This window comes from Physeter macrocephalus, chromosome 16 (assembly GCF_002837175.3).
Source record: "Physeter macrocephalus isolate SW-GA chromosome 16, ASM283717v5, whole genome shotgun sequence".
Taxonomy (NCBI): Eukaryota; Metazoa; Chordata; class Mammalia; order Artiodactyla; family Physeteridae; genus Physeter; species Physeter macrocephalus.
In genome coordinates this window covers 10,168,140-10,193,740 of record NC_041229.1, presented here as the reverse complement: position 1 = coordinate 10,193,740, position 25,601 = coordinate 10,168,140, and the positions used below count along the sequence as shown (strand labels likewise).

Genomic DNA, 25,601 nt, shown 5'->3' with positions numbered 1-25,601 from the left:
TAGCTTTGTGGACAATTTGAGAACCTCAGCCCCCAAAAATGCCCCCCTACTGAGTTAGCATCCCTATTCTGAGCAGCCCTAGCACACTCGGCCCATCTCTTACGGCCATTAACATATCGCCTTGTGAGAAGCTGCTTGTATATCTACGTTCTGAACTCTTTGAGGTCCAGGATCATCCTTCCCTCTTCTTTGCTTGCTGGTGATAACATAGTGCTTAGCACACAGCTGGTGCTCGGCTGAGAAGACCTGAACTACTGAGAGCGTCAGAGACCTCAGTGGAACCCAGAGCACCAGGGTGGCCGCAGAGGAAGTCAGCCTGGGTGACAAGCAGGAAATTCCAGTCTGGCTCAGAACCTGTGTTTTGAAGAGGGAGTGAGGATCCTGCTGGACCCGGACGTGGGGCCAGCCCAAATCCACTCATCAGGCCCGAATCCAGCCAAGGGTACCAGAGACCATGGTCTCTGAAAGGGCTCCAACCAGGCAAACTTTAGCTGAGACAGCGACACCCAATAAACTCTTGGTTTTATTTTTGGTTTATTGGTACATTTGGTTTCCTGGTAAGAGTTCCTTGGGAGGAGAAGGAAATACAGAGAAAGGAAGGAAGAAAGGGTGGGAGGGAGGAAGGAAGGATGCTGCTTTGCCTCCCACAAACTGTGACCCTGATGGTTGGGTAGAGCCATGGTTCTAGGGCCAGAGCCACCACGGACCCAAAATTCAACCGAGCTGCAGGCAGACAGTAGCAGGAATCCCAGGCCTCGCAGCCGCAGTGAAGCAAGGTTATCAGTGTGTGCTACTCGTTCCTCCCCATCTGGCTAATTTCCTCACAGCTGCGTGCCTGAGTTTTTTGATGAGCCATTGCTTTTATCTGCTTTGTGTTGTCCTTCCCCATCATTAGCAGGCATTAGAGTTTGCATCTTTTTTTTTTTTTTCCACACTCTGCTAAGAATGAACCCTAGACATAATTGGGAAGGTTAGGACCAGGGTCCGAAGTCAAATTTGTGCTCTCATGTAATAGCAGAACCTCAGTAGTTCACATGTCCCTCTGATTCTTACCATGAAAGTCCCAACTCAATGACTGCTATGATCCAATGACTGGAATACTCTCCTTGGAGTTTAAAGGGATATTTCCCCTTTATCTGCCCAGCGGGCTCTGCCGACTTCTGAGTCACTCTGAGGGTAGCAGCTGTTCAAGCTCAGCCCGGTGTTTGGGGTCTACCCCACACACCCCACTGTTCTTGGCATTTACCCCACCGGTGGACCATGGAGGTGGCAACTCTATGGCAACAGGCTTTCTTCAGTGGGATGGAGCAGAGAGATGTTCTGCCACTCACTGCCTGTGTTCGGTCTGTTTTGTGGGCAGAATTCTGGGAACAGACTACTTTCTAGAAACTTCCCCCAAACCAAACCAAACCAAAAAGCCACTTTAAAGCACATTACTGCCAGGACGTTCTTCTGGAATCTGACTTGAGCCCCTTGTGCTATTGCCAAAGCTTCTTTTACTTTGGCTGACCCTCACTAGGAAAGCTACAACAGATATGATAACCTGCCATAACACTGAAGACCTCTCAGACTTGTCTTCTTCAGAAAGAAGAATTGGTGTGTCCTTAGCCTTTCACCACAGCCCTGTCGCCCAAACCATTCATTATCTTTCTCAATTGTATCTTTGAATCCTCTCCAAAACTTGGCTTTTGAGTTACAGGGACCATAACTTAATGAGATCTTTCATTTCCAGAGGACATTCCTAGTGCTGAAGGAAAAAATTAAACTTCAGATAAAATATATTTCTCTGGGGGAAGAGCCTAGGAAAAAAAAAAAATTGGATCCTTTCTATAAATAGCACATCGTATGGCAAGTGAGCTTTCCTTTTCCCAATTGTTTTCGAAACAATGGGTCTTTTTTTGGTGAACTTAATCCCTCAAAGATTCTAAACTCTAAAAGACCATGTTTTGTGTTCTTTTGTGGGTACACGGCTTGAGGGTTTGAAAAAAGCAAAACAGGTGACCTCTGATTGTCTAGTAAGTGGTAAAGGAAACAGGGCTTGCATCTTGGCAACAACTAAGCACCTTATGCAGATGTGAGAAGGAGGGGGTTTCCTGTGTTTCCAGCTTTTTCGGCACCAGCTTCTCTTCCAAGGGGTTCTGAGGAGTCTGTCTTCCTTCTTCATAGCCTCATCTTACTGTAAGTAGGCTTGTCTTCTAGAATGCCGTTCTACTTAGCTGTACAGATTTTTCTATTCTGATCATTCGGTATTTGTGGGTATTTCGGTATTTGAGTTCCGTGGGGGAAAAGAAGGTATTCTCTTTGGACTGTGGAAAAAAGCAACTGAGGCTGGCCTTGAATCAGGCTGGAATCTGCCCTTCACTCAGCGCTCACCGTAGCCAGGCTGCCCTGAGCACACGACTTGACTTCCTTGACCTGAATTTCCCCGTGTCAAGTGAAGAAATTGGGGCCCCAGTTGATGTCTTAGGTCCCTTCCAATCTGACTCTCTGTGACTGTCACAGCATCATTGGTTCTCACTGCTCCAGAGAGGTACCAGGAAAAGGTAGGAGGAGTTGGGTTCAGCAGCCAATCAGGAAAAGGATGCTTGGGAAGGGCATCAGTTTAAACTAGAAATTCCTGCCCTCTCTTCTGTCTCCCAAGGACCCTGAATTGGGGTAGTATAAAGGGACAGGAATAGCCAATTACTGATCGCCTCCAGTGAGTCAGGCACTGTTCAAGGCTCCTCACTGTAGAGGAGAGGTACTCGGTGAATTCCATCACCACAGCCCCTCACACCCAGCCCACCCCGCCCTCCCCCTCGGCTCAGCCCAGATCAGGTGTCCCAGTCCTACGTGCTTAGGGTTCTCTGTGCTCTCCCCTCATTGCACTGACCACCCATGTAATTAAATAATTATTTGCCCAATTGACATTTTCACGCCTGCTCAACTGAAAACCCCATGAGGGCAGGGACCATATAAGTCTTGTTTTTCAGTGTATTCCTAGAGCCTAGCACAGTGCTGACAAAGTCATAGCAATTCAGTAGGTATGTACTGAGCCAACATAAACTTGAATGCCTGAACGGACGGACAAGTAGCAAAGCTGGATACAAACCCAGAGCTATCTGGCTTTTGGAGACCTGTCTGACGTTTCAGAAGCGCTCTCCTCGTACGCTCGTGTGCAGGGCTGTGACTCGTTGCCAGCGCCACCCTGTGATCCTGCCCCACCATGCACAGAACTTTGAGCGTTTCTCCCGCAGCGGGAGTGATAGCCGCCCTTCTCCAGCCAGCCCCTTTTACCCAGCGCTACTCGTTCCCAAAGATGTCTGTAAAATTGTTGGAGACGATGGATCCAGTCCGAGGCTGCTGGTGGTAGTTGGAGGAAAGTGGGAGGAGGCACTGGATTTAAACCAGACCAATTGTCCTGGTGGGCATTTAGCCTCAAGTCTCAATGGCCTTAATAGAAAGCGGCGAGGGCGGGGTGGTGGTGTGATGAACTGGGAGATTGGGATTGACATATATACACTAATATGTATAAAATAGATAACTAATAAGAGCCTGCTGTATAAAAAAATAAAATTCATTAAAATTAAATTTAAAAATTAAAAAAATAAAAGCACCATTTTCTAGCACACTTTGCCAGGAGGCTGCGAATGAGAAAATGCTCTGTAGGGGATCTGGGTCAGGAAGAGTGAGTGGGTGAAAGGGAAGGAGGGAAAAGCAAGACATGACAACCTTTAGGGAAGCAAAAAGAAAAGTCTAATGTGGAAATGGCTAAAAATAGACGGCATGGGCTGTTAGGCTGTGTGCAAATCCAATGCTAATTACATGGAAATTAATCACAAGTCCTAACGTCCCTGTGCCTTGCTGTGACCCCTGGGGGGATGCCCTGCTGCAGGTGTCTCCCCTACACCCTTGAGGAGGCTTAACAGCGCCTGCTTCACACCCAACTCTTGCCACTGCAGTGGGAAAAGCTGATAGGAGGCTAAAAATACTAACAATAGAAATCTGATTTCTTCTTGCAGACAAAAAGCCTTGGCATCCACAGGAGGAAGAAGTGTTCAGGCAGCATGTGACTGGTTGGTATGAAATAAATAAATTGAGAAAATAGCATGTAATTAACTCTAAGTGTATGTGGATGAGCAGGGATGTGCAGCCTGTCTCTAATGGACCCTTCGGGGGCTGGGGGGAGGGGGAGGATCCAGAAGACCATGTGACCAGCCTGTGTATCAAGCCATTCGCCTCCCCCATCCTGGCCCCAGAGTGTGCTCTCCTCAGAGCTGTCGAAAGAAATTCAGAACATTTCCAAGACAGAGCCTCTGTCGTGATATCCGCCCCTCCTCCACTCGCTTAAAGATCCATCCTAGATATCGGGCAAATGGATTTAGAAATATCCTACTTACTTACCTTCCAGGATATCGCTACCCAGGGCTGACCCCACAAGGCGACCCTCCAAGCTTCCCTCATCTTTGGAGGCACATGCGTTTAATCACAGACGGAGCTGGAGGGACAGGCCGGGCTGGAACAGTACTGGTGGCCTGGGAAAGGATTTGGGGTTGATCCGAAACGCTTCCTGGAGAGCGGCCTTAGGATTTTTTAGGGAGTCGTGGGATGCCCATGCGATAGGACAGGCAGGAGTAGAGAAGTTGGTGCATCTGAGAGTTGGTTACAAAGTGTGAGCTTCGAGGGATGGATTTTTAAAGTACAAAACTGAAAACTCTCCCGCTCGCGGTGCTTGGCAGGGTGGAGGCTGCCCAGGATGGACCTTGATGTCAGTTCTCCCTTTGCTTCCACGGTTCTCAAGTGAGGCGTGCTCGGCCCCCCTCTCTCTGGCAGGTTGTTCTCCCACGTCGGCGACCCCTTCCTGGATGACCCCCTGCCCCGGGAGTACGTCCTCTACCTCCGCCCCACCGGCCCCTTAGCGCAGAAGCTTTCCGACTTCTGGCAGCAGTCGAAGCAGATCTGCGGCAAGAACAAGGCGCACAACATCTTCCCTCACATCACCCTCTGCCAGTTCTTCATGGTGAGCCGCAGCCCCCCACCCCGGGGGACTGGAGTCAAAGCTGGGAGCCTCTGAGGATGTTGGTAGAAACAGTCACGGGCTCTAAGAGTTGGGTGAGCCTTTGAGGAATCAATGAGGTCCACGGCTGCTCGCCCTGGTCCTTTTTCTAATACCTGCCGAGGCCTGGGAGCACCCCGGGTCTGGTGTAGCATCATGATGACCGTGAGCTCCTCAGGACCCAGGGGACAAGCCTGACCCACTGGGTGACACACTGGTCTGGTAGCCACAGGGGGAATGGATTCTCTAACCTAGCTTCTCCTGTCTGTCACCTCCCTCCCCTCTCACGAGGAGAGAGCAGACGTTAGACAGCTGGGGATGAAAAACGTAGTCTGCGGATGGGGGGAGCGACTTTAGCCTCCTGCACACCATCCACAGGTTTTGCCGTGCTAGATCTTTCTAGAGATGGCTAGGATACGTTTCCCCTGCCATGGTTACCTAGCCCATACTTCTAGCTGTCATGAAGCTTATGCAGAGACTCAATCAGATCCCTCTGGTTCCAATGAATGTAAACATATTTCATCTAGTTTGGTTCTCTGCAGAGATGGAGAAGAATTGATGTGTCCAGCTATAGTCACAATGAAGCAGAATGGTAGCATTTTAAGACAATACGTTTTTCTAATATTTGGGGTTGTTTTTCCAGAATCTCATTCATATTCTCCCCCATCTCCACCTTTTATAGGTGAAACTATGTTCCTAACACCTTCTCTTTTACGATTCATGCTGAAAATTAAAATGATGATCATTTCCTCTTAGTCATCCAGGATCTTTCTCAAAAGCATTCAGAGTTTTAGACACTCTCATTCTTTCTTCTAGTGCTCTGGGGAGGCGGGGTGGGGAGGAGGAGGATATTGCAGCTCTTGGAGCCTCCTTCTTCCCAAGTATCATGGGGGTTGAGATGGAGTCAACTTTGGCTCATGTAAGTGGAATAGAAAAGGCACAAATGATGCCAAACTGTAGAAAACACAACAACTTATCGTGGGGTGCTGTACACTCTCTTGGCATGTCCCTCATGCTTGCTTTCTGCTGGACCAGCCCCACTGCATTCTGGCGGGGCTCAGAGGAGCACATCGGAGCAGGGAGAGAGGGAGGGGAGAGGTTGTCCATCGCCCCAGTTTAATTGACTGGTTGGATAATCCATTTCCAGATAATTGGGAGGCTGCAGGTCTTCTCCCTGCTCACAGACAGGAATGATGGTTCAGTTAGCAGCCTCCAGCTCTGGGCAGAGGATGCCAGAGGTAAGTAGCGGCAGACATCTCCCCTTGTCTCTGAACGAAGCCTCTTGTTACCCTGCCAGTGTGAGGACAGCAAGGTGGACGCCCTGGGGGAAGCCCTGCAGACCACCGTCAGTCGCTGGAAATGTAAGTTCTCAGCCCCGCTGCCCCTGGAGCTCTATACCTCCTCCAACTTCATCGGCCTCTTCGTGAAGGAAGACAGCGCAGAGGTCCTCAAGAAGTTTGCCGCCGACTTTGCTGCAGAGGCTGCCTCCAAAACCGGTGAGCTGCCAGCTGCCAGGCCTGCCCTGGGCCCTGGGAATTGGAAAGTCGGGAAGGAAAGGGACAGGAAATGATTGTGGAGGAGGAGGGTGGAGTCGGGAGGTAGCGGGTCCTGCAGGAATGGGCAGAGCGTGCCCAAGAACACAGCCGTTTCCTGCAGGACCCCACACCTCTTGCCCCTTTAAAAAATATTCAGCTACAGTTCTGCTAACCTCCTTGAGAGCAGGTCCAGTACCTACTCCCTGACACCCACGTTGAAGGTACATAAATGACTGTTCCCATTGAACTATAAATCTGTTCCTTTGCAGCCCCACCATCTCCTCCCTGTTCAGAAATAAGGAACTTTTCTGTGTGTGGTTTTTTTTTTTTTTTTTTTTTTTTGGCCACACTGCCTGGCTTGCAGGATCTTAGTTCCCCGACCAGGGATCGAACCCCGGGCCCTCGGCAGTGAAAGCGCAGAGTCCTAACCACTGGACCACCAGGGAATTCCCAAGGAACCTTCTTTTCCTCCTCCAAACCCCCATCCCAGGCAGGTGTTAATCTGGGTCTCCCCGTCCCCTCCGTGTGGACTGAGGTCTTTGCTCAGGGGATCACACAGCACAGAGAGTAGAGTGGAACCACTTAGCATCCAGCAATAATCAAATCCACTGAGCCAACACGTTTCGACTTGCTGAAGCCCAGTGGACAGGCCCCTAAGCCTCAAAAGGGCCCTTATCCACCCCTTTACAAGGTCACCTGCTCTTTGCATGGGAGGTCTCAGTTCAAGCTAACAACCGAGGTTTACTGTCAAAGGAATCAGTTTGGAAGGACGCTCAGGATGTGTGCTGACTTGAAGGCGGGCGGCGGAGAGACGGGACAGGAGGCAGAGGTTTGCAAAGCCTTCCTGTGTGACTGCAGGTGCAGACGGTTCCCTAAGCTCCGCAAGGGCCTCGCCTGCCGTGGGACAGACAGACAGACGGTGGGGGAGTCTTTTTGGTCCCTTTAGAATGCAATCACGATCAGCAGGTATTTATTGGGCACCTACTCTGTGTTCATCCGTGAGGAACACAACAAGGAAGAGGAGGTGGTTTCTCCAGGCACCGCGTCATAAGAGCTGTGAGAAGAGAGGCCACCATCCCGCCGTGGGACGATGGAGTGGGGCCCCCTTCACAGAAGAAAGGACAGTCACCCCGGGAAGACGCTGATCCATCGGATGGGACTAGGGCCCTGCAGGAGGGCAGGCGGCATGAGCGCAGGCAGGAGGGAGCAGGGTGCTGGGGCCAGTGGGCCATCGCCCTGACCAGAGCGGAGGGCGTGAGCTGCCCACCCGGGTCCTGACGCAGTGCTGGCAGAGGCCCCAGCTGGCCAGCCCCGCCCTTTGCTCCCTGGGCTCCTGACCTTTGGCCTCGACCTCACCTGCCTATGTCCCACTCTGCTCTTTTCATCCCCAGCTCGGGGCCTTTTTCTCAGTGGCCTTTTCTACCAGAAAATCCCCAAATAGGGATCAGGACTCTAGGAAGAGTGTGGTGAGGGCCCAGCATCACTGAACAGGATGACAGCGAGGTCTCTACGCTCAGAGGAACCCAGGCCCATAGGTCACCTCTGTGCATTGGGAGCCTGGTCTCCTCAGACGCCCCACCTCCACCCCTTCATCCCCAGGGACTTGTCTGCTCTCTGACTTCGGTGGAGCCTGCCCCCTTCATAGGAGCATAAAATTTCAGAGAAATGGCCTCATAGGCAGATTATTTCCTGTTCCCATCCCACCACCTCAGGGAAATGGCTCTTTTCATCCCACAGTAGGTATTGTCAAAACCACTAAAACTCCCACAAGAACCAAATCTAATGTTGTAGCCACAAAACCCAAATCATTCACAAGTGAGTAAAGCAGGTCTTAGCCAGGACGCGGCCAGTTCATAAAGCGCATATTGAGCGAAAGGCAGGCGGGCCCTTGCTGGCTTTCCTGCCAGGAAGGGGGTGAGCCAGCTCCTCCCCAGCCATGAGTCCTCTCTGCAAGAACCGGTGGGCTTGGCTGGCTTCTCGGCCCCGGTGCGGCCCCCAGCTGGTGACTCAGAGAACTGGGTGGCCCCGTGTGGAAAGCGGGCCATCAGGTCTTTGCCCTAGAACTTGTGTCATGGTATTCAGAGGTGTGGCAGACCCAGATTCTGTCAGCGAGTAGATGAAGTGTCATCCTCCATCCTTGATGGTTTAAGGAGATTCATTCGTGTGTCTTCATTCATTTAACAAATACTGAAAGCCCGTGGGGTGCTGAGCACGGGTTGGGGGGTAGGGGGGTTATAATCCATGAACAGGACACAGAGCCCTCGCCTCGGGGGGCTTACACCAAAGAAACGCATGCAGTATAACAGAAAAGTACTCAAAACCACAGCCCCAACTTCTACAATTCTTCTACCTCTGTGCGACTTGAGCAAGCCCCTTAATTTCTGGAATTCCCTAAATTCCCTCTAGTTTCATCTTCTTTGGTGTTTGAGCTTGGACAGTAGATGAATCTCCCTCACTGAAAGACAGACAAAAGACAGATACAAGCTCTTGCCTTGTGTAGGTAGGCTGGTTTCTTTTGTTTTTGTTTTTTACGGTGTCTTAGAATAATAGTCTGCATACTTTAAACCTGTGGTTTTCAGTCGGAGTGATTTTTGCTCTATCTCCCCCCAGAGGTCATTTGGCAAGGTCTGGAGTCGTTTTTTTGGTTGTTACAACTTGGGGGGTGCTGCTGGCCTCTAGTGGGTAGGGGCCAGGGTTGCAGCTAAACACCCAGTAATGCACAGGACAGCCCCCATAACAAAGAATTATCTGGTCCAAAATGTTGAGAAACCCTGTTTTAAACTTTGAAAATAATCCATCTTTTCCCCTCATTTCTCCATCAGAGTCACCCAGAAGCTAAGAGGCTTGATTTCAAAACGAAGGCAAGATAACCTTGGGAGTCCCATGATGACAAAATGTGCTCCTTGTTTCCACATAAATTAGCTCATCCCTTTAGGTCCCGGTTTCCTCATCCGAATGGTGGGGCCAGTGACACTCATCTGGATTTGTTGTGAGCAGCCGCCAATCAAAATGATTGTCTCTCAGCTGGTCCAGAAAAGCCAGACGTGTGGCTCTTTCTCTCTCGGACTGTGGGTTTTTACCCCCCGCCCCGCTCTTATTCTGCTGCTGTGAAGGAGAGAAACAGGTTTTGTCTGACCGAGGGACTCTGTCCTCTGCTATTTGGAAAACAGATTTACCAGGGCACCATTCTGTGTTTTTCCTTGTCTTCACCATCGAGATGCAACAGCTGCCTCTTTCCTTCCTTCTTCCAGAAGTGCACGTGGAGCCTCATAAGAAGCAGCTGCACGTGACCCTGGCTTACCACTTCCAAGCCAGCCACCTGCCCACCCTAGAGAAACTCGCCCAGAACATTGATGTCAAACTCGGGTGTGACTGGGTGGCTACCATATTCTCCCGGGATATCCGATTTGCTAACCACGAGGTAATGTCTCACTGGGGCTCCTGACTCTACCAGGGGTGCCGGGGTGCCATCAGCACCAGTAGCACTTGCTGCTGTGGGGAGATGGACACCAAAGGGAAGTAATGCCCAGGAGTCACCTGGCCTGGAATTTCATCCAAGCACTGGCCCAGTCACTGGGAAGCTTTGAGCTTGCATCTCTTGTCTCTGGGTCCCAAGTGGCTGAGCTGTGTAATATCCCCATTGTTCTGTCTGCCCTGCCAATATTACTGGAATGATATAGAAATGAAATAGGAGAATAGATAGAAAAGCATGTTGATAAATTTTTAAATATTCTATCAGTTCACAGTATTAACAGGTAGAAGACACCATCCTGATCTTAGGTGAGGAGAACACCTAAATACAAAAAAAAAAAAAAACCAAACAAGCCCTGAACACGTAGCTAACAGATATTTGCTGAGTATCTATGGCACGCAAGTTACCATGGAACATACTAAAATTTTATTTTATTTATTTATTTTTTATTTTTTATTTTATTTTTGGCTTTGTTGGGTCTTCGTTGCTGCACGTGGACTTTCTCTAGTTGCGGCGAGCAGGGTCTACTCTTCGTTGCGGCGCGCGGGCTTCTCATTGCGGTGGCTTCTCGTTGCAGCACGCAGGCTTCAGTAGTTGCAGCACACGGGCTCAGTAGTTGTGGCACACGGGCCCTAGAGCGCGCGGGCTTCAGTAGTTGTGGTGTGTGGGCTCAGTAGTTGTGGCTTGCAGGCTGTAGAGTACAGGCTCAGTAGTTGTGGCGCGCAGCCTTAGTTGCTCTGCAGCATGTGGGATCTTCCTGGAGCAGGGCTCGAACCCATGTCCCCTGCATTGGCAGGCGGATTCTTAATCGCTGCACCACCAGGGAATTCCCTAGAATTTTAAAACGTGGTCCTGTCCTCAAGGCGTTTGAGTCCAGCAGGGAAGAGAGAACAGACACATAGGAAGTGAAAGCACAGACCAAATATTGTGAGAGTTTGTGCGCATCACATGGGAGACCTGAGAGGGACAACTGAATTCCAGGACAGGCAGAAAGATTGGCATGGTCCTGGCATCCTTCTTTTGAAGGAATTGACATTGCTTTTCAGGACAAGCACGTGCCATCTCTGAAGAGTCTTATTGTCCTTTTTTTCCTGAAGGAGAAGCTGAGACATAGGGATTCAGTGGCTGGTCCAAAGCTAAAGAGCAATTTAGGACCAGAAGTGAAGCCAGAAGCCAGGGGTTCTGACCAATAAAGACGGGCAGCCCATCTAAAACAAGACCACAGAGTTTGCAAAAATTGTCATCCAGTTTAACTACATTTACAAAACATACGTATAACTTGTTTCCTAGTTCTTCAGCAGCAAAAGAACTGATATTTTGTTAGTTTACATAGCCTTTTAACATCTGTTTTAGATGTTTTTTTAAAAAGTATGAAAAAGAGTTAGAAATTCAGGGTCTAGGCCAGGCGACCTCATCGTTGTTTTGGAAGTGTTTGGAAGAGCCAACCCATGACAAAGGTCCAGGACTGGGCGTGGGGCCCGAGAGTGTCAGGGACGTGCAGATTGGTCTGGCTCTGCTGATGGGAATGTCGTGTCCTCCTTCCAAGTCACTTGATGCAAGTTTCTGTAAAGACACAGCAAAATCTTACTTCAGAATTCTGACATCTCCTGGACTTGCTTAGCATGAGCCCTAAATAGAACAAGAGAGGTGTGGCTGATTGGATTCCTTCCAAGGGCAGAGAAAAAAAAGTCAAGGGTGGCATGCCAATGGACCATGAGAAGTCACCTTTCTAAGAGAAGGAAGGTGGTGATGGAATTTTCCAAGGAATATCTTCTAATCAACACTGCCCTCCAGTTAACTCAGAGGGTAATTGCTTTTCTGCGTGACCCACATTCTGCTCATCTGGCACGGAGGGAAAGAGGCAGCTAGCGCCCACATGAATTATTTTCTAAAAATAACATGGCCTCTTTTTATCTCTTATTTGTAAAAGCTCATTTATTACTGTTCCTCCTGATAAAGCTGTCCGTCCGAGGTCATTTGGCTTTTGCTGTGCCCTCCTGCATATGTAAACCTCTACTTGCCTTCCTCCTCCTCCTGTGCCCAGGAGGCAGGATTGATTAACTGGTCCAGTGAGGTGACAGATGTCCGGAGAAGGCCAGTGGTTTAGGCAGGGACACTCAGCAAGTGATGCTTCGGAACCCTCTGGGGTCTCACCCCTCTTCTGTTCAGATGCTCACTTGATGTGGGCTTGCAAATGCTTGCTTGTACTTCACACCATCTCTTCCACGTTAGTGATCCCAGTGTGCCATGCCAGTTTTATGTGTCAAGCACTAGAAATCTAGAGGAAGGACAGAGTTACAGAAAAAGCATAAATTTTGGAGTTCGGTACACACGGCTTGGTTAGATTCGCTTTTACAACTTCTAGAAAATAATCCAGTCCTTAGTTCTCTCGTGTGCAGAATGCCGACGATATTTTGCTGGACTGTCGCATGAACTAGAGGACATATGGAAAGGTCCTACCATAAGAGCCAGCACAGAGTGGGCATATAGCGACAATGACAAAATTGCCACAGCTGTTATTGTTACTGAGAGTAAAAAGGGCTTCAAAGGCAAAGAGGGTCAGTTCCTGTCATCACATGGGGTTGTACTTGCCCTTCCCAAGATGTCAGTCAGCAAACCTTGAGCTTAGTCCCCAAGTCGGAAGGGAGGGAAAACATACTTGAGACAGACTCAGGAGTGCTTACAAGTAGATGCTAAACATAAAAGAGTATCACATAGGACAAAACTAGGCACGTGAGCTGAGATCTCCCAAGCTTGGGCCGACTTTTGCACATGATTTTGGTAAGTGGGAAAGGGCTATGGGGACCTGGGCACCAGTTATAATTTGAGATTTGCTGCAATACCTTGATGTTTTTTATTGATTATTTGAGAAATCAAAGCTCCTTATTGTCTGCTACTCTCTGCCTAGGACATAATGTCCCCTCTGCTCCTTTCTGTGCCTCGAGCTCCCTGGAGATCACCTAGAGCTAGAGTACTTACCCCAGCGTCCCCAAGTGAAAGGAGGAATGAGTTCTTCTCCCATGTCATTTTTGAGGTTCTCAAAGAAAAGACACTTCTGCTGAGTCAAAGGCATCGTTAGCCAGGACTATGCTGCACTTGAGAGTCTAAGGAACCTGAGTTGAGTTTAGACTTGTTCCCCGTGACTTTGGTGCCTCTCTCCACCCTGTTGCAGGGAAAGGAATGTTCCTTTTGGTGTCTCAACACATACTTAGCCTATAGATTTAAGAGATTGCTTGTGAATATTTTTTTTCTTTAAGCTGTTTTAACAACCCAGCAAAAAAAACCTTCCTGGTTAGTGTGGAAACATGGTTCGAGTGAGTATGTGGCAGGAGTGGGAAGGCGATGGGATGGAAGAAGATCTAGAGCTGAAGGGGACATCAGAAATCCAGGGGAGCAGGTAGTCAAGTTCTGTGCATTATCATGTTCATTCTCTGGGGGAAAAAAATCATATTTTTACTGGCTCCTCTCATTAGCAACTTCCAGAAAGAAATTCTTTATGACTTGCTCTGATGTATCACCTTGACCCCAGTGAGCTGATTAGATAACAAGCCTACCCAGCACAGGATTCAGGGGTCAGCATCAGCTAGATGGAATGATAACCCCTGGAAAGCCAGCCATCGTGGGTCAATGGAAATAATTATGCTCTTCTGTGTACCAGAGGCCTCAGGAGTTTTCTTAGGTTGTCTCATTTAACTTGTATAGTCCAGGTATCATTTGACAGATGAGAAAACAGAGGCCAAAGGTAAAAACCTGTACGTGGGAACCAGAATATTTTGCCTGCCACTAGTAGCTTCAAGATCAAAGGGAAAAGCTGATAAAACAGCCCCTCTTAGCCCTTGTGTGAAACACAGAAAATATTTTCCTTACTATTGAGGTCTCCTGCTGTTAACAAAAATGTAGTAAAATAAATGTTTTCCAAAGTATCTTCATGCCTATGCCTGTGATGTTTCTATATACCAGAAAAGGAGGCAAAAAGTGGAATAAATCAGCCAAGTGGCATAGCCTGAGGTTGGCCCTGGGGGCTTTTTCTGAGCCCAAAGAAGGAACACGTGGTCTCTATCTGTTCACTGACAAAAGCTGGTTACAGACATGACACAATGATGGCTGCGAAAGATATTTTTCTTTCCAGGCCTTTGTTAAAAATGGAGGTTTAAAGAAAGCTTTTTTTTTTTTAATTTAATTTTATTTATTTTATTTTTGGCTGTGTTGGGTCTTTGTTGCGGTGCACGGGCTTCTCAATGCGGTGGCTTCTCTTGCAGAATACAGGTTCTAGGCGCACAGGCTTCAGTAGTTGTGGCACGCGGGCTCAGTAGTTGTGGCGCAGGGGCTTAGTTGCTCCGCGGCATGTGGGATCTTCCCGGGCCAGGGCTCGAACCCGTGCCCCCTGCATTGATTGGCAGGAGGATTCTTAACCACTGCGCCACCAGGGAAGCCCTAAAGAAAGCTTCTTGAAGGCAGGGACCATGTCTTGTTTAAGCCGCTGAGTTACATGGAAAGGAGAACACTTCATTCCCAAAGCCTTCCTAGGGGAGTCTCCATCTGGGCATCGGTGACACCTGCATGGAAGACTCCCTTCCCATGAGTTGCATTTCCAGGGTCTATTATGGCACCTACCCCGGCAGACGGAGCAGAGAAAACTAGGTCCAACCCCGTTTGTATAGAAGTTTACTGGAGAGCCTACAGGTTTTCAGATGAATTTCTAAAAACCGTATCTTTTGAAGCAAAGACATGCCTGAAGGAAAGTCTGGAAATAGCCAGGAGCACCAGCACATACTCACAGTACCCTGAAAAGAGAAGAAACGCCTTCTGATCTGAATCCAGATCTCCTCAGAGCCTGCAGACCCCAGGGGCACCCGTCAATGTCAGCTTCTGGACGTGTGCCCTGTGTAGCGCAGAGCACACAGACCGGCCCTGGAGGCGCTCAGAAGAACGGGTCAGATGTGGGCCTCACGCATCCCTCTCCTCCTTTTTCAGACGTTACAGGTGATCTACCCCTACACCCCGCAGAACGACGATGAGCTGGAGCTGGTCCCTGGGGACTTCATCTTCATGTCGCCCATGGAGCAGACCAGCACCAGCGAGGGCTGGATCTACGGCACGTCCCTAACCACAGGCTGCTCCGGACTCCTGCCTGAGAACTACATCACCAAGGCTGACGAGTGCAGCACCTGGATATTTCATGGGTAAGCAGATGCTAAGTTCCTTTGCCTGCTGCTTTTCAAAGAACATTGCGGAGTTTGAGGAGGTGGCAGGGAAACGGACTTGATCCTGGACAGGCAGGGCAGCAGTACCAGTAAATGAAGTCCGAGGGGGAAGAAAGCCCTATTGGTTCCAGACTTTCAGGGAAGGGCTGAGCTGGGGCATGAGAAAAATGAGAGATGGCTTGCCCTGCTTCACTGCGCCTGCCCCCATCGGATGTAACATCTGTCTGAGTTCCTGACTGGAGACTAAACTGAGGCTGCTTGGGGGACCATCTCTTCTGGCCTCAGTGTGGGTCATCCCAGCACTGAGTCTTTATGGCTTTGGGGCTATCTGTCCACTCTTTCTTGGGTCATTGCACAGAGGGGTCTGACTCCCCAGAGAAGCAGGACAGATTCCTACTATGCCAGCCAGACCAGTAGTGAAAGGATTTGCAAGGGTCAGGAAACCTAACTGCCCCGCACCGTGAGGTGACCCTGAGCAACTCCTGAGACTTGGCTTGTGAATGCCTAGATGACAGAGACCATTTCTGTGGCAATGGGCAACTGCCAGAGCCTTAGAAAGGAAAGCGGTCCCTTCCCCACCCAAGTTTTCTGTACAGTGATAGCGTTCCACCCATCCCTCACTCCTGCTTTGCCCCCAAACCAAGCTGGTCCCATGTTGAGAGTGACCTGTGCTGTATGACCAGCTTTGTCCTGAGAGAGAGGTGCCTTTTGTTACTATTTTACGTTTCTTAATCGGAGAAGTTCAAAGCCAGCCAGCCCTTCCCTGGTGCACTCGGGCGTCTGGCCAGGGTGTGCATGCTGCTTTGTTTTTCCTCCCTCTTGTTCTTGCCATGTGCCAACGTGGCTGAGAGCCGGAAGCTCTGAGCACCAGCTGCATGGTGTGTAACACTGCTTCTCTTTTATGACAGTAATAACAGAGACGGGCAATTTCAGTGAGTGTTTTGCCTGGAGGAAGAAAAGAAAAGACGGTCCCCTACCCTGGTTAGCAGCAAGCAGATAAACCACAAACCCAGGGATGGGAAGGAATATCTTCTTCCTTAATAACTGCCTCCCCAGCAACCCTTCCTCTTCTTTCCCCATCCCCACCCAATGAACATCCAGCATTTGGGTGCACAAATTGGAAGGTCAAAGCTGCCTCATGTTCCTGAGACCTTTGCTTTTTTTTTTTTTTTTTTTTTTAATATTTATGTATTTATTTGGCTGTGCCAGGTCTTATTTATGACACGTGGGATCTAGCTCCCTGACCGGGGATTGAACCCGGGCCCCCCTGCATTGGGAGCATGGAGTCTTAGCCACTGGACCACCAGGAAAGTCCCCCCAGACCTTTGCTTTTTCAGAAATGTTTCTAAGTTAGGTTTCCAAAGTCACTGTTTTATCCCTGTAAAAAAAAAAAAAAAAAAAAAAAAAAACAGCAAAGCATAATATACGTGAAGAAACGGAGAATCAAAAGATTATTTGATGATATACAGCTCCCAGATCACATTCTTAAAAGTAGGGCTCCCTGTGGGAAGAGTATGTGGGAGAAGTTCTGCTGACCCGGTTCAGATCTCTGCATCTAAACCCACTCTTGCCCAAGTTAGAGCTCAGCTGAAACGGGGGGGATCCTCGGTGACCTCGGTCCATAGATCCCAGGGAGGTCTGTGTGTCATCTCCCTTTATGTTGAGAGATTACTAGTGATGTTATTTCCCTGGGAAGCATGTCTGAAATTTCACTATCAGCTGCCACAGCCAACCCGGCTGAGAGTGGGGGAAATACTAATATACTAGGTGTTAGGACACTGTAATTAAGAATTTGAATTTTTATTCCAGTAGTCTTAGATTCAAATCCTGACTCTCCCACTCACCAGCTGTGTGACCTTGGCCAACTAACATGACGTCTCTGAGCCTGTTTGCTAATCTATGAAATGGAGAGAATAATTGCATTTCCCTTATAGGCGTGTGTGAACACTGCTGTAAAGGACTTAGCTTTATGTAGATCAGTGCCATGTATAAAACAGCACTGAATCTACAAGAGCCATTGGCTTTATGGTTTTTTTTTTTTCTAACTTGTCTTTTCTAGTCCTCTCTTCTTACATGCTTGTCAAATCAAATGTCTCTTCCACAAAAGCGATCCTATAGAAGAACTGCACTTTCCTAATGAACCCCAGAAGTGGAAATGACTCAGCGAGGCAGAGCCCAGCTGCTATAAGACAGCCTTGTTTCACCCCCAATGACAGGTAGCCTGGGGGAGGGAGAGCCACAGGGTCCTCAAGCATGGCGTGGCCGACTTGATGGGAAGTTGCGGAGGGGATTCAAGCAACAAGTAGGGACTTGCGGTCAGCAGCCCTTCACAACTCTTCCTCCCCTGTCCTCAGTTTTCTGAGTCCCTCCTAAGGAAATATTTTCCTACCACCCTTATTAGAGCACCCTACCTGGCTCTGAGTATCTCCAGATATGTTTCAATTGGTGAAAGCCCCACCGTGTCCTCTAAATTGGGGTAGGCTGGCCGGTCCTTCTCGGCTGACACACAGCCCTGATGTGTCCTAGGGAGGTGCCAGTGTCTCCCCGATGCTTGAGAAGATGTTCCGGGCATCAGGTGCAGCTTTCTCCCTACTCTGCACTCAACGTGAAGCATCTGACTATTGTCTTACTGGAACTGACAGCCCCAAACTGCCTCAGTGAGTCGGGGCCTTTGATTACAGTGACAGTTGAGAAGAGAAGGAGGCTGGCAGTCTCGCTGCTGGCTGAGCTGAAGGACAGAGAGAAGGGATTCTATCAGTGTCTTCACAGCTGTAATAAAGAAATTAGGGAACATGTACAAGCGAGATGTCAGGATGATTCCATATATCCAGACATCTCAGGCCCTGAAGCTTTGATGAATCAGACAGTGGAACTGAATTTTCTTTAACTGTGTGCTGTTTGGGAGGGTCTCAGTTTAAAATAAAGGAAAACGACCAGCCTATTAGACTGTGTGAATGGCACAAGATTTCCTTAGAAATAACCCAAAAATATTAAAAAATAACCATAAAGCTAATGGCTATTTTAGATTCAGTGCTGTTTTATACATATGGAACTTTACCCTAGTTGTGAAGAGGCAAGAAATCTAAAATTTAAATGCTCTCCCTTGACGCTGCCCAGTGATGCAGGAGGAGCTGTCTGTTGGATTTGCCTAACAGCCATATTTGAATTGCAGCGTTTATTAGATAAAGCTTTTTGGAGGCCTTACTAATCAAAATAATTTAAACACAGCATGATTTGCTGCCTGTCTTTCAGCAAGACCTCTTTTGGGGCTTCTGTAGTTACAGTGTTACATCCAGAAATGAGAGCTCTTGGCTCAAAGCTCTACACATCTGGTGAGAATGGTCTCCTCTGGAAAAATGCTGTATTTAATCATCTTGTTGGAGGTATGATTGAGATGGGGGGGAGGGGTTTGGAAACTGAAGGAGGTGTAGAGTAGGGGGTAATGGGCAAAGGTTTCCTTGACCATTAGGAGCCAAAGGCAAAGTGGTAGAGATGGTCAGAATCCTCCCTCTTATTTGTCAGTTCAGATGGAAATCACCATGGAAAAGATGAAAGGCAACAGGAATTGTTTATTTCTTTGAGCCGGAAAAAGAGCTGGAAACAATGGTACAAAATTGATACCTCATTATTCTGCAGCATGCTTTGGGTGCCAGCCATGCCTGTGGCATCCTAATAAGCACAGAATCACAGGCCCCATCCCTGCCCAGAGAGATGAACGCATCTGTTCCAAGTACAGAAATCCATCTACCACTAATTTATTAACTGCAAGACTTCAGTATAAAACAGGATGTTCCTTATAAAAATATCAAATCACTGTGTTGTACACTTGAAACTAATATAATATCGTTAGTTAGTTAATTATACTTCAATGAACAATTTTTTAAAAAGATGTTCCTCTGCAGGCATGGGATGCCCCCTGCTCAGCTTTCCCACCCACTGCACTGCCCCAGGGAGTGTTTCCCACAGTCCCATGGAGCCCAGGGATGAAGTGCTGATAACTTCTGGCCAAAGCAGTTAACGTCTTCCTTGTCTTCCTCTGCAGTTCTTACTCGATCTTAAATACGTCATCTTCCAACACGCTCTCATTTGGGGATGGCATCCTGGAGAGGCGACAGTATGAGGACCAGGGCCTGGGGGACACGGCGCCCCTGACCATCATCTGCCAGCCCACCCAGGTAAAGTTGACTGTCAGGGCCACCTCCTCAGCTCTGCTCAGGATTCACTGAGCACCTTTTTACTAAGGATGAGGCCTTGCCCTCGCCGCCCCCAAAGGGTTACCTATCTCTCAGGGCACAAGAGCCTAAAAGATATATAACAGTTTAAGGCTAGGAAGAGTCAGATGGGTGGTGCTGACAATGACCTCTGGGCCTAGGCTGCTAAGGAAGGCTGCTCTGCAGAGAGGATGATATGTTATCTGTAAAGTAGTAACACGGGCGAGCCTTGACCAACGCGGGGTTAGGAATGCCAACCCTCCATGCTCCATACAGCGGAAAATCCACTTGCAACTTCTAGCTGGCCTTCCGCCTACTCAGTCTGGTTCCTACATATCCACGGGTCTGCATCCTCAGATTCAACACACTGCAGATTTTATTGTAGTATTTGCTTTTGGGGAAAAAATCTGTGTATTAGTTGGACCTGCATGGTTCAAACCCAAGTTGTTCAAGGGTCAGCTGTATCTAATCTATTTTACAGGCCATTGTGAAGATTAAAGGAAATAAGGATACGATTCTTAGCACAGTTCCTGGCACATAGTGAATGCTCGGTGTATGTCCGATATATGCCAGAAAGGTTACAGAATGGAGGAATTTGTAAAGTGTAGGTACTGTATTGGCAAATGTGAAGCCAGTAGGAGCTGGCAGCACTGAGGAAGCTGGGAACAGCTGACTCCATCAGAAAGAAGGAACATAGAAACATCTGTAAGGATCCACGCAGTAGTTATAGAAACCAGAGCCATTTGGACAAGTCTTTGACTAGACTTGCCGATTTCATCACCCAGAGGTAGCAACTGCCCTCCCCGAGCCACTTCTGGGAACACCGTCTTGCGTGCAGCCAGACAACAGAGCCTAACCTGCGATTAGAATGGGCAAAGCGGGACCTCCTGGCCGGAGTAGACTTCGGACCACCACACATGGAGATGAGGCAGATGTATTTGTGGTAATAAAAGTCCTCACTCCCTGAGGAAGTTGATGAAGCATCTTGTCAGGGGAAGAAGCTGTCCCGCTAGATGGCTGTCTCTCCATACTGGCTAGTTTTGCCTCTGAGCCGTAACTCAGGTGGTCTTCGTGTTTCAGTATTGGCCAGATACTAATCCTACCAACAGCAGCAGCGGTAACAATAAAACCATTTTCATAGCCCTTCTTATTTTGCAAAGCACCTGCAATGCATCTCATCTGAGCCTCAAAATAACTTGCGAGGTCAGTAGATGAGGCTTACCACCCCCGTCTTATAGATAGGCCAGCCTAAATCCGAGGCAGTTAAGGGGCTTGTCCCAATCGAACATTAGTGAAACTTGTTCTAGAGCCCAGCTCACCTGGCACCCAGCTCTGAGACGTGTCTACTTTCTAGCCTTTCTTTCTCTGCAGCCTCTGAGGATCGGCAGCCAGCCTGGCCCTCAAAAGAGATGCCTCTTCGTGTGTCGGCACGGCGAGAGGATGGATGTTGTCTTTGGGAAGTACTGGCTATCCCAGTGCTTCGACGCCAAAGGTCAGTAATTGGTGGGCCTGTTCAGCATTGGCATACCTATCACGGCCTCTAGGGGGCAGAGTCAAGCTACTTTTATCTAGATGGAGTCATTTATGGTTACTTGTGCTGTAGAAAATGCCTGTCATCTGTTACATTGTTAAGTCCTTCCTGATTGTCTGGAGTGTTAGGGGAGAGAGAAGTGTTCTTGCCCCCCATTCTATAAACTGGGACACCATGGACCAAAAAAAAAACAGATGTCTTGCCCCACAGCCACATGGCAAAGTCAGAGGCAGAGACAGGTGTCTTGATTCCACGACCAGACCTCCCTCTCGTAAGTCGCCTTAGCTCATTTCGGTTCCATTTTCATTTGGGTGGCATGTTTAAGATAGGGAGGCTTGCACATCAGAGAATCCTACCTGCTTTAGAGTGTCTGGTTGTTACTTTCACTTAAAAACTATCTCTTGTCACTTTCGTCAGCAGAATGGAAGCGTGGATTCCAAGACACACTATAAGGGAGGAGGTCAGCTTCAGTATTTTCTAGAGAGCTCAGTTCAGTCTCTGTGACCAAAAAGGAATGGAAGTGGAGGGGCTGGCAGGACCAGCAATGGAAGCCCTAAGGAAATAAACTCATGTCGCTTTGGCCTGACTTTTCTTTCCAGGTCGCTACATACGCACTAACCTGAACATGCCTCATAGCTTACCTCAGCGGAGTGGTGGTTTCCGAGATTACGAGAAAGATGCTCCAATCACCGTGTTTGGATGTATGCAAGCAAGACTCGTGGGTAAGTGTCCTGGAGTGATCACACAGCCTTTCCTGGTTACTTCTTCCAAAGACTGGCTCCAGTGGGTATGCCAGAATGCTGCCTAGGGCTTTCCTACAAGTACTATATTTCCTCAGTTCAAAAGGGATTTATTATGTAACCATTAGGTTCAGGGCACTGGGTTGGTTTGCCAAAGCGAACAAGGTGTGATCCCTATCAAGGGGCAGGTGGTCCAGTGACGGGGCAGGGTCAGGCTTGGTGCGGCAGACAGGTCAGCTTCTAGCGCAAGGATGTGGAGAAGGCAACCCAGGAGTGGCTGAAAATATAGAGGCCAACCAGTCTCCAAGATGCTCAGTTCTTTGCAGGTCTAGTCCCTACCTGCCACACAGAGCCAGCAGCCTTGTCCTGTTCAATCATGTAACACACATCAATTGATCACTTACCTTGTGCAAGGCACCATGCTAGGTATTGGGGACCTAAGCATGAGTCCCCACCCTCAGTGAAGCTTGTAAGTGGATAAATAATATAGAGTATTCTTTTTTTTGGTGGTGGTGGTACGCGGGCCTCTCACTCTTGTGGCCTCTCCCGTTGTGGAGCACAGGCTCCGGACGCACAGGCTCAGCGGCCATGGCTCACGGGCCCAGCCGCTCTGCGGCACGTGGGATCTTCCCGGACTGGGGTACGAACCCGCGTCTCCTGCATCTGCAGGCGGACTCGCAACCACTGTGTCACCAGGGAAGCCCATATAGAGTATTCTTGTTACTCAAGAATAGAACTATGTACAAGGTATCATGGGAGCACAAAAGAAGACATAAGAGGAGAATAGAGGAGAAGTTAGCAGGAAGGTGGGACAGCATCTCAGTGGGAGGATCAACATCAAGTCATAGACATGAGAAGCAGCATCCAGAGTACAGAGGAAATAAGCCGTCTTGTTTCTAGAGCATCGACTGTGCGCAGGGCGAGAGACAAAGCTGGCGGGACGGAGACAGACAAGTTCATGGAAGACCTTGACCACCATGTTAAGACATTCAGACTTTATCCATGAGAGAGAAACGGGCATTTTACTGCTTGTTAGGACCAGAGAGACAGAGAGAAAATAGACAAGAAGGGTGTGTCCCTTGGTCTTTCACAGAAACACTGGTCAGGAGAGTTGTTGCAAATGAGACTGAAACTGCTGGCCCTATGTGAGCGCCCACCTGGAAAGAGAGGTTTGCAGGGTCTGTCTGGCACCCTCTCCAGCACTGAGAGTCAGGCTGAGGCTTCGTACATCATCGGATTGATTCTTCTCCGGTTTCCTTTGCAGGTGAAGCCTTATTAGAGAGTAACACCATCATTGACCATGTCTACTGCTCTCCATCCCTGCGCTGTGTCCAGACTGCGTACAACATCCTGAAAGGTGAGACTTGATAAAGGTCAGCTAGTCCATCCCTCCGTCTCCAGGCAACCCGACACAAATTATCCTACTCAGGGGACACGAGGCAGTTGAAAGCTTTGCATTTGAAATGTTTAGCAATGATTCTTTTGGAAGATGACTTTGCAAAAGTCCCCAAATCATACTCTGGCAGCAGAAGTGAGATCAAGAGAATATACAAATAATGTTTTTCTTGAAAGTGTAAAGCTCTCTTCGATAAATTAGAGGCTTGTAAAATATTGTTCTCTGGCAGTAATTTAGAGCCTACAGAGCGTGATCCTTTTTTGTTTTTTTCTTTGTTTCCTCCCACTTTGCTCTGTTTGCCTCTTTACAACAGGGAACAGTGCTCCTAGGTGTCTGTAAATCTTAATCAATCACCCTTGTTTCTTTAGTTAATTGGAATAAATTCAAAAGTACCATTGTTATTGAAGATATTCAGCTTTTACCCTAAAATCCGTGGAAGCTTGTGTTACAGGAATCTCCATTCTCATTTCACTGGAAGGAAAACTAGAAGAAACAGGGTTGACTGTTTACTTATACCAAACAAACAAGCCAGAAAAAGCTGAGCCAACAAAGAAATTACACTACACTTAAGACTTCTAGTAAGCCAGAATGCATCTATGTATTCAAACGCATTATCTATCACATTTGCAAGGAAAAACTGGGCTAAATGCAATACAAAGAGTTAAACAGGGACAGTTCCCACTCTGAGGACAATTACACAATCACAAAACACAGGACTTGTGCGCTGTCATTGGTAAATATTCAACACTGGATTTTCTAGTAGAGAAAATGAACAATCTATATGATACGCAAATATAATGTAAGCTATTGTAAAACAGTGGACTAAGAATTTCTGAAGTTTCTTGGTAAGAACATCTTGGAACTTACTTTAGAAAGAGGAATTATAGTAGTCACAGAACTGTAATAAATTATATGGATAATGACTTTTTCTTTAATCAGATACCATTTAAAGCCAGCATACATCCTGGTGATGTGGCCAGAATATTAAACTCACGTGTTTATAACACAAAAATTAAAAAACTTTGTCCAAACCTGCATGCTTTTACCTTCCTTAAGCTATATATAGCATCTGATAGGAAAGAGAATAGAAGATTTATGAGCATTTTTGTAACAATTTGGCCTCTAATTTACTTTTCCACTGAGAACATAGTAATACTTCCTTCACCTGCATTTTATTTTCCCTCTAAGGTTTACAACAAGAAAATCACTTGAAGATCCGCGTAGAGCCTGGTTTATTTGAGTGGACAAAATGGGTTGCTGGGAACACATTACCTGCGTGGATACCTCCATCAGAGTTAGCTGCAGCCAACCTGAGTGTTGATACAACCTACAGGTAACCCTCCGAAACCGCTGTTTCCTAAGGCCAATGTGGAAGTACTCTTCTCCACCAGGCCAGGCTAATTAAGGAGATGAAGGACCAGATGTAGCCCACAGCCAGTTGTCCATATTGGTGGAAGTCAAGCTATGATTAAAAAAAAAAAAATGGAGAAAGCCAGCATTCCCTTGTATTTGGCATTGGTGTGGAGTATGTCTCCCGTCACATGCACTAGGGTTTTCTGACTTTACTACATTGATTTCAGTGAATAATAAAACCACTTCGCATGTCAGGAGCACACACCAGCTAATGATAAAGCAGTTCAGAAGCCTGTTGGGAAATAAGGGAAATGATGGTGTCTTGCCTTGGATTGTCGCTTTCGATTTTTCAAAGCATTTTTAATTATCTTCATTCATTATTGCTATAACCCCAGGATGGAGGCAAGCCACTTTCATATATGAGAGTTCTGTGGCCTGCCAAAAGTTAGTTATACATGTAGTGGACACATCTGACAATAATAATAACTAACCTTTATTGATCATTTTCTGTGTGCCAAACACTGTGTAATCTGCTTTATAGTAGTCCTTTGCTTTTTCCATTAGACTATTATTAGAAAGAAGTGTTTGTAGATTGTAACATAGTTACATTAACCATCAGAAATCCACTCAGAGCTTCTTAGTAACATGATAAAAAAAATGCTTTTTGTGTTCTTTATAGCAATATTTATTTTAAATATTTTTAGTAAGCAGTGATATTTTTCTCTCTAACCCCCTGTATTTGGTTTAAATATTTTTGTTAGTTGTTCTTATTAAGTGTTTAAAATATATCTGATTATCTTGTCAGTGTGCAATAAAGTTTTAGGTTGAACGTTAAAAAAAAAATCCATCCAGACATTTGTAAAATGTCTTTGAAGAAGGACAGATATTCACAACCATTACAGTGGGGAATTAAATGCATTTCTTAAAACAGAGGTTGGAACAAGTGACCAATATAAGCAAAACTTTCTTCCTTGGGCTATCCCTTGACCTTTCATTCCTTTTTTTTTTTTTTTTTTTTTTTTGCGGTGCGCGGGCCTCACACTGTTGTGGCCTCTCCCGTTGCGGAGCACAGGCTCCGGACGCGCAGGCTCAGCGGCCATGGCTCACGGGCCCAGCCGCTCCGC

The 25,601-nt window shown here is 47.6% G+C and overlaps 1 protein-coding gene across 2 annotated transcripts in view; it reads left to right on the top strand.

Moving 5' to 3' along the window:
* Positions 1–25,601, top strand: part of UBASH3B (ubiquitin associated and SH3 domain containing B) — a 144,995-nt gene that overhangs the window by 106,431 nt on the left and 12,963 nt on the right. The window contains exons 2-11 of one of the 2 annotated variants that reach the window (XM_007128970.4): positions 4,002–4,055; positions 4,813–4,999; positions 6,333–6,531; positions 9,822–9,991; positions 15,017–15,225; positions 19,289–19,421; positions 20,829–20,949; positions 21,588–21,710; positions 22,993–23,085; positions 24,313–24,457. In XM_007128970.4, coding sequence (XP_007129032.1) covers positions 4,002–4,055; positions 4,813–4,999; positions 6,333–6,531; positions 9,822–9,991; positions 15,017–15,225; positions 19,289–19,421; positions 20,829–20,949; positions 21,588–21,710; positions 22,993–23,085; positions 24,313–24,457 — 1,434 coding nt within the window. Of the gene's footprint in view, positions 1–4,001; positions 4,060–4,812; positions 5,000–6,332; positions 6,532–9,821; positions 9,992–15,016; positions 15,226–19,288; positions 19,422–20,828; positions 20,950–21,587; positions 21,711–22,992; positions 23,086–24,312; positions 24,458–25,601 lie in introns of both variants that reach the window. The other variant, XM_007128971.4, reaches the window with a different exon arrangement.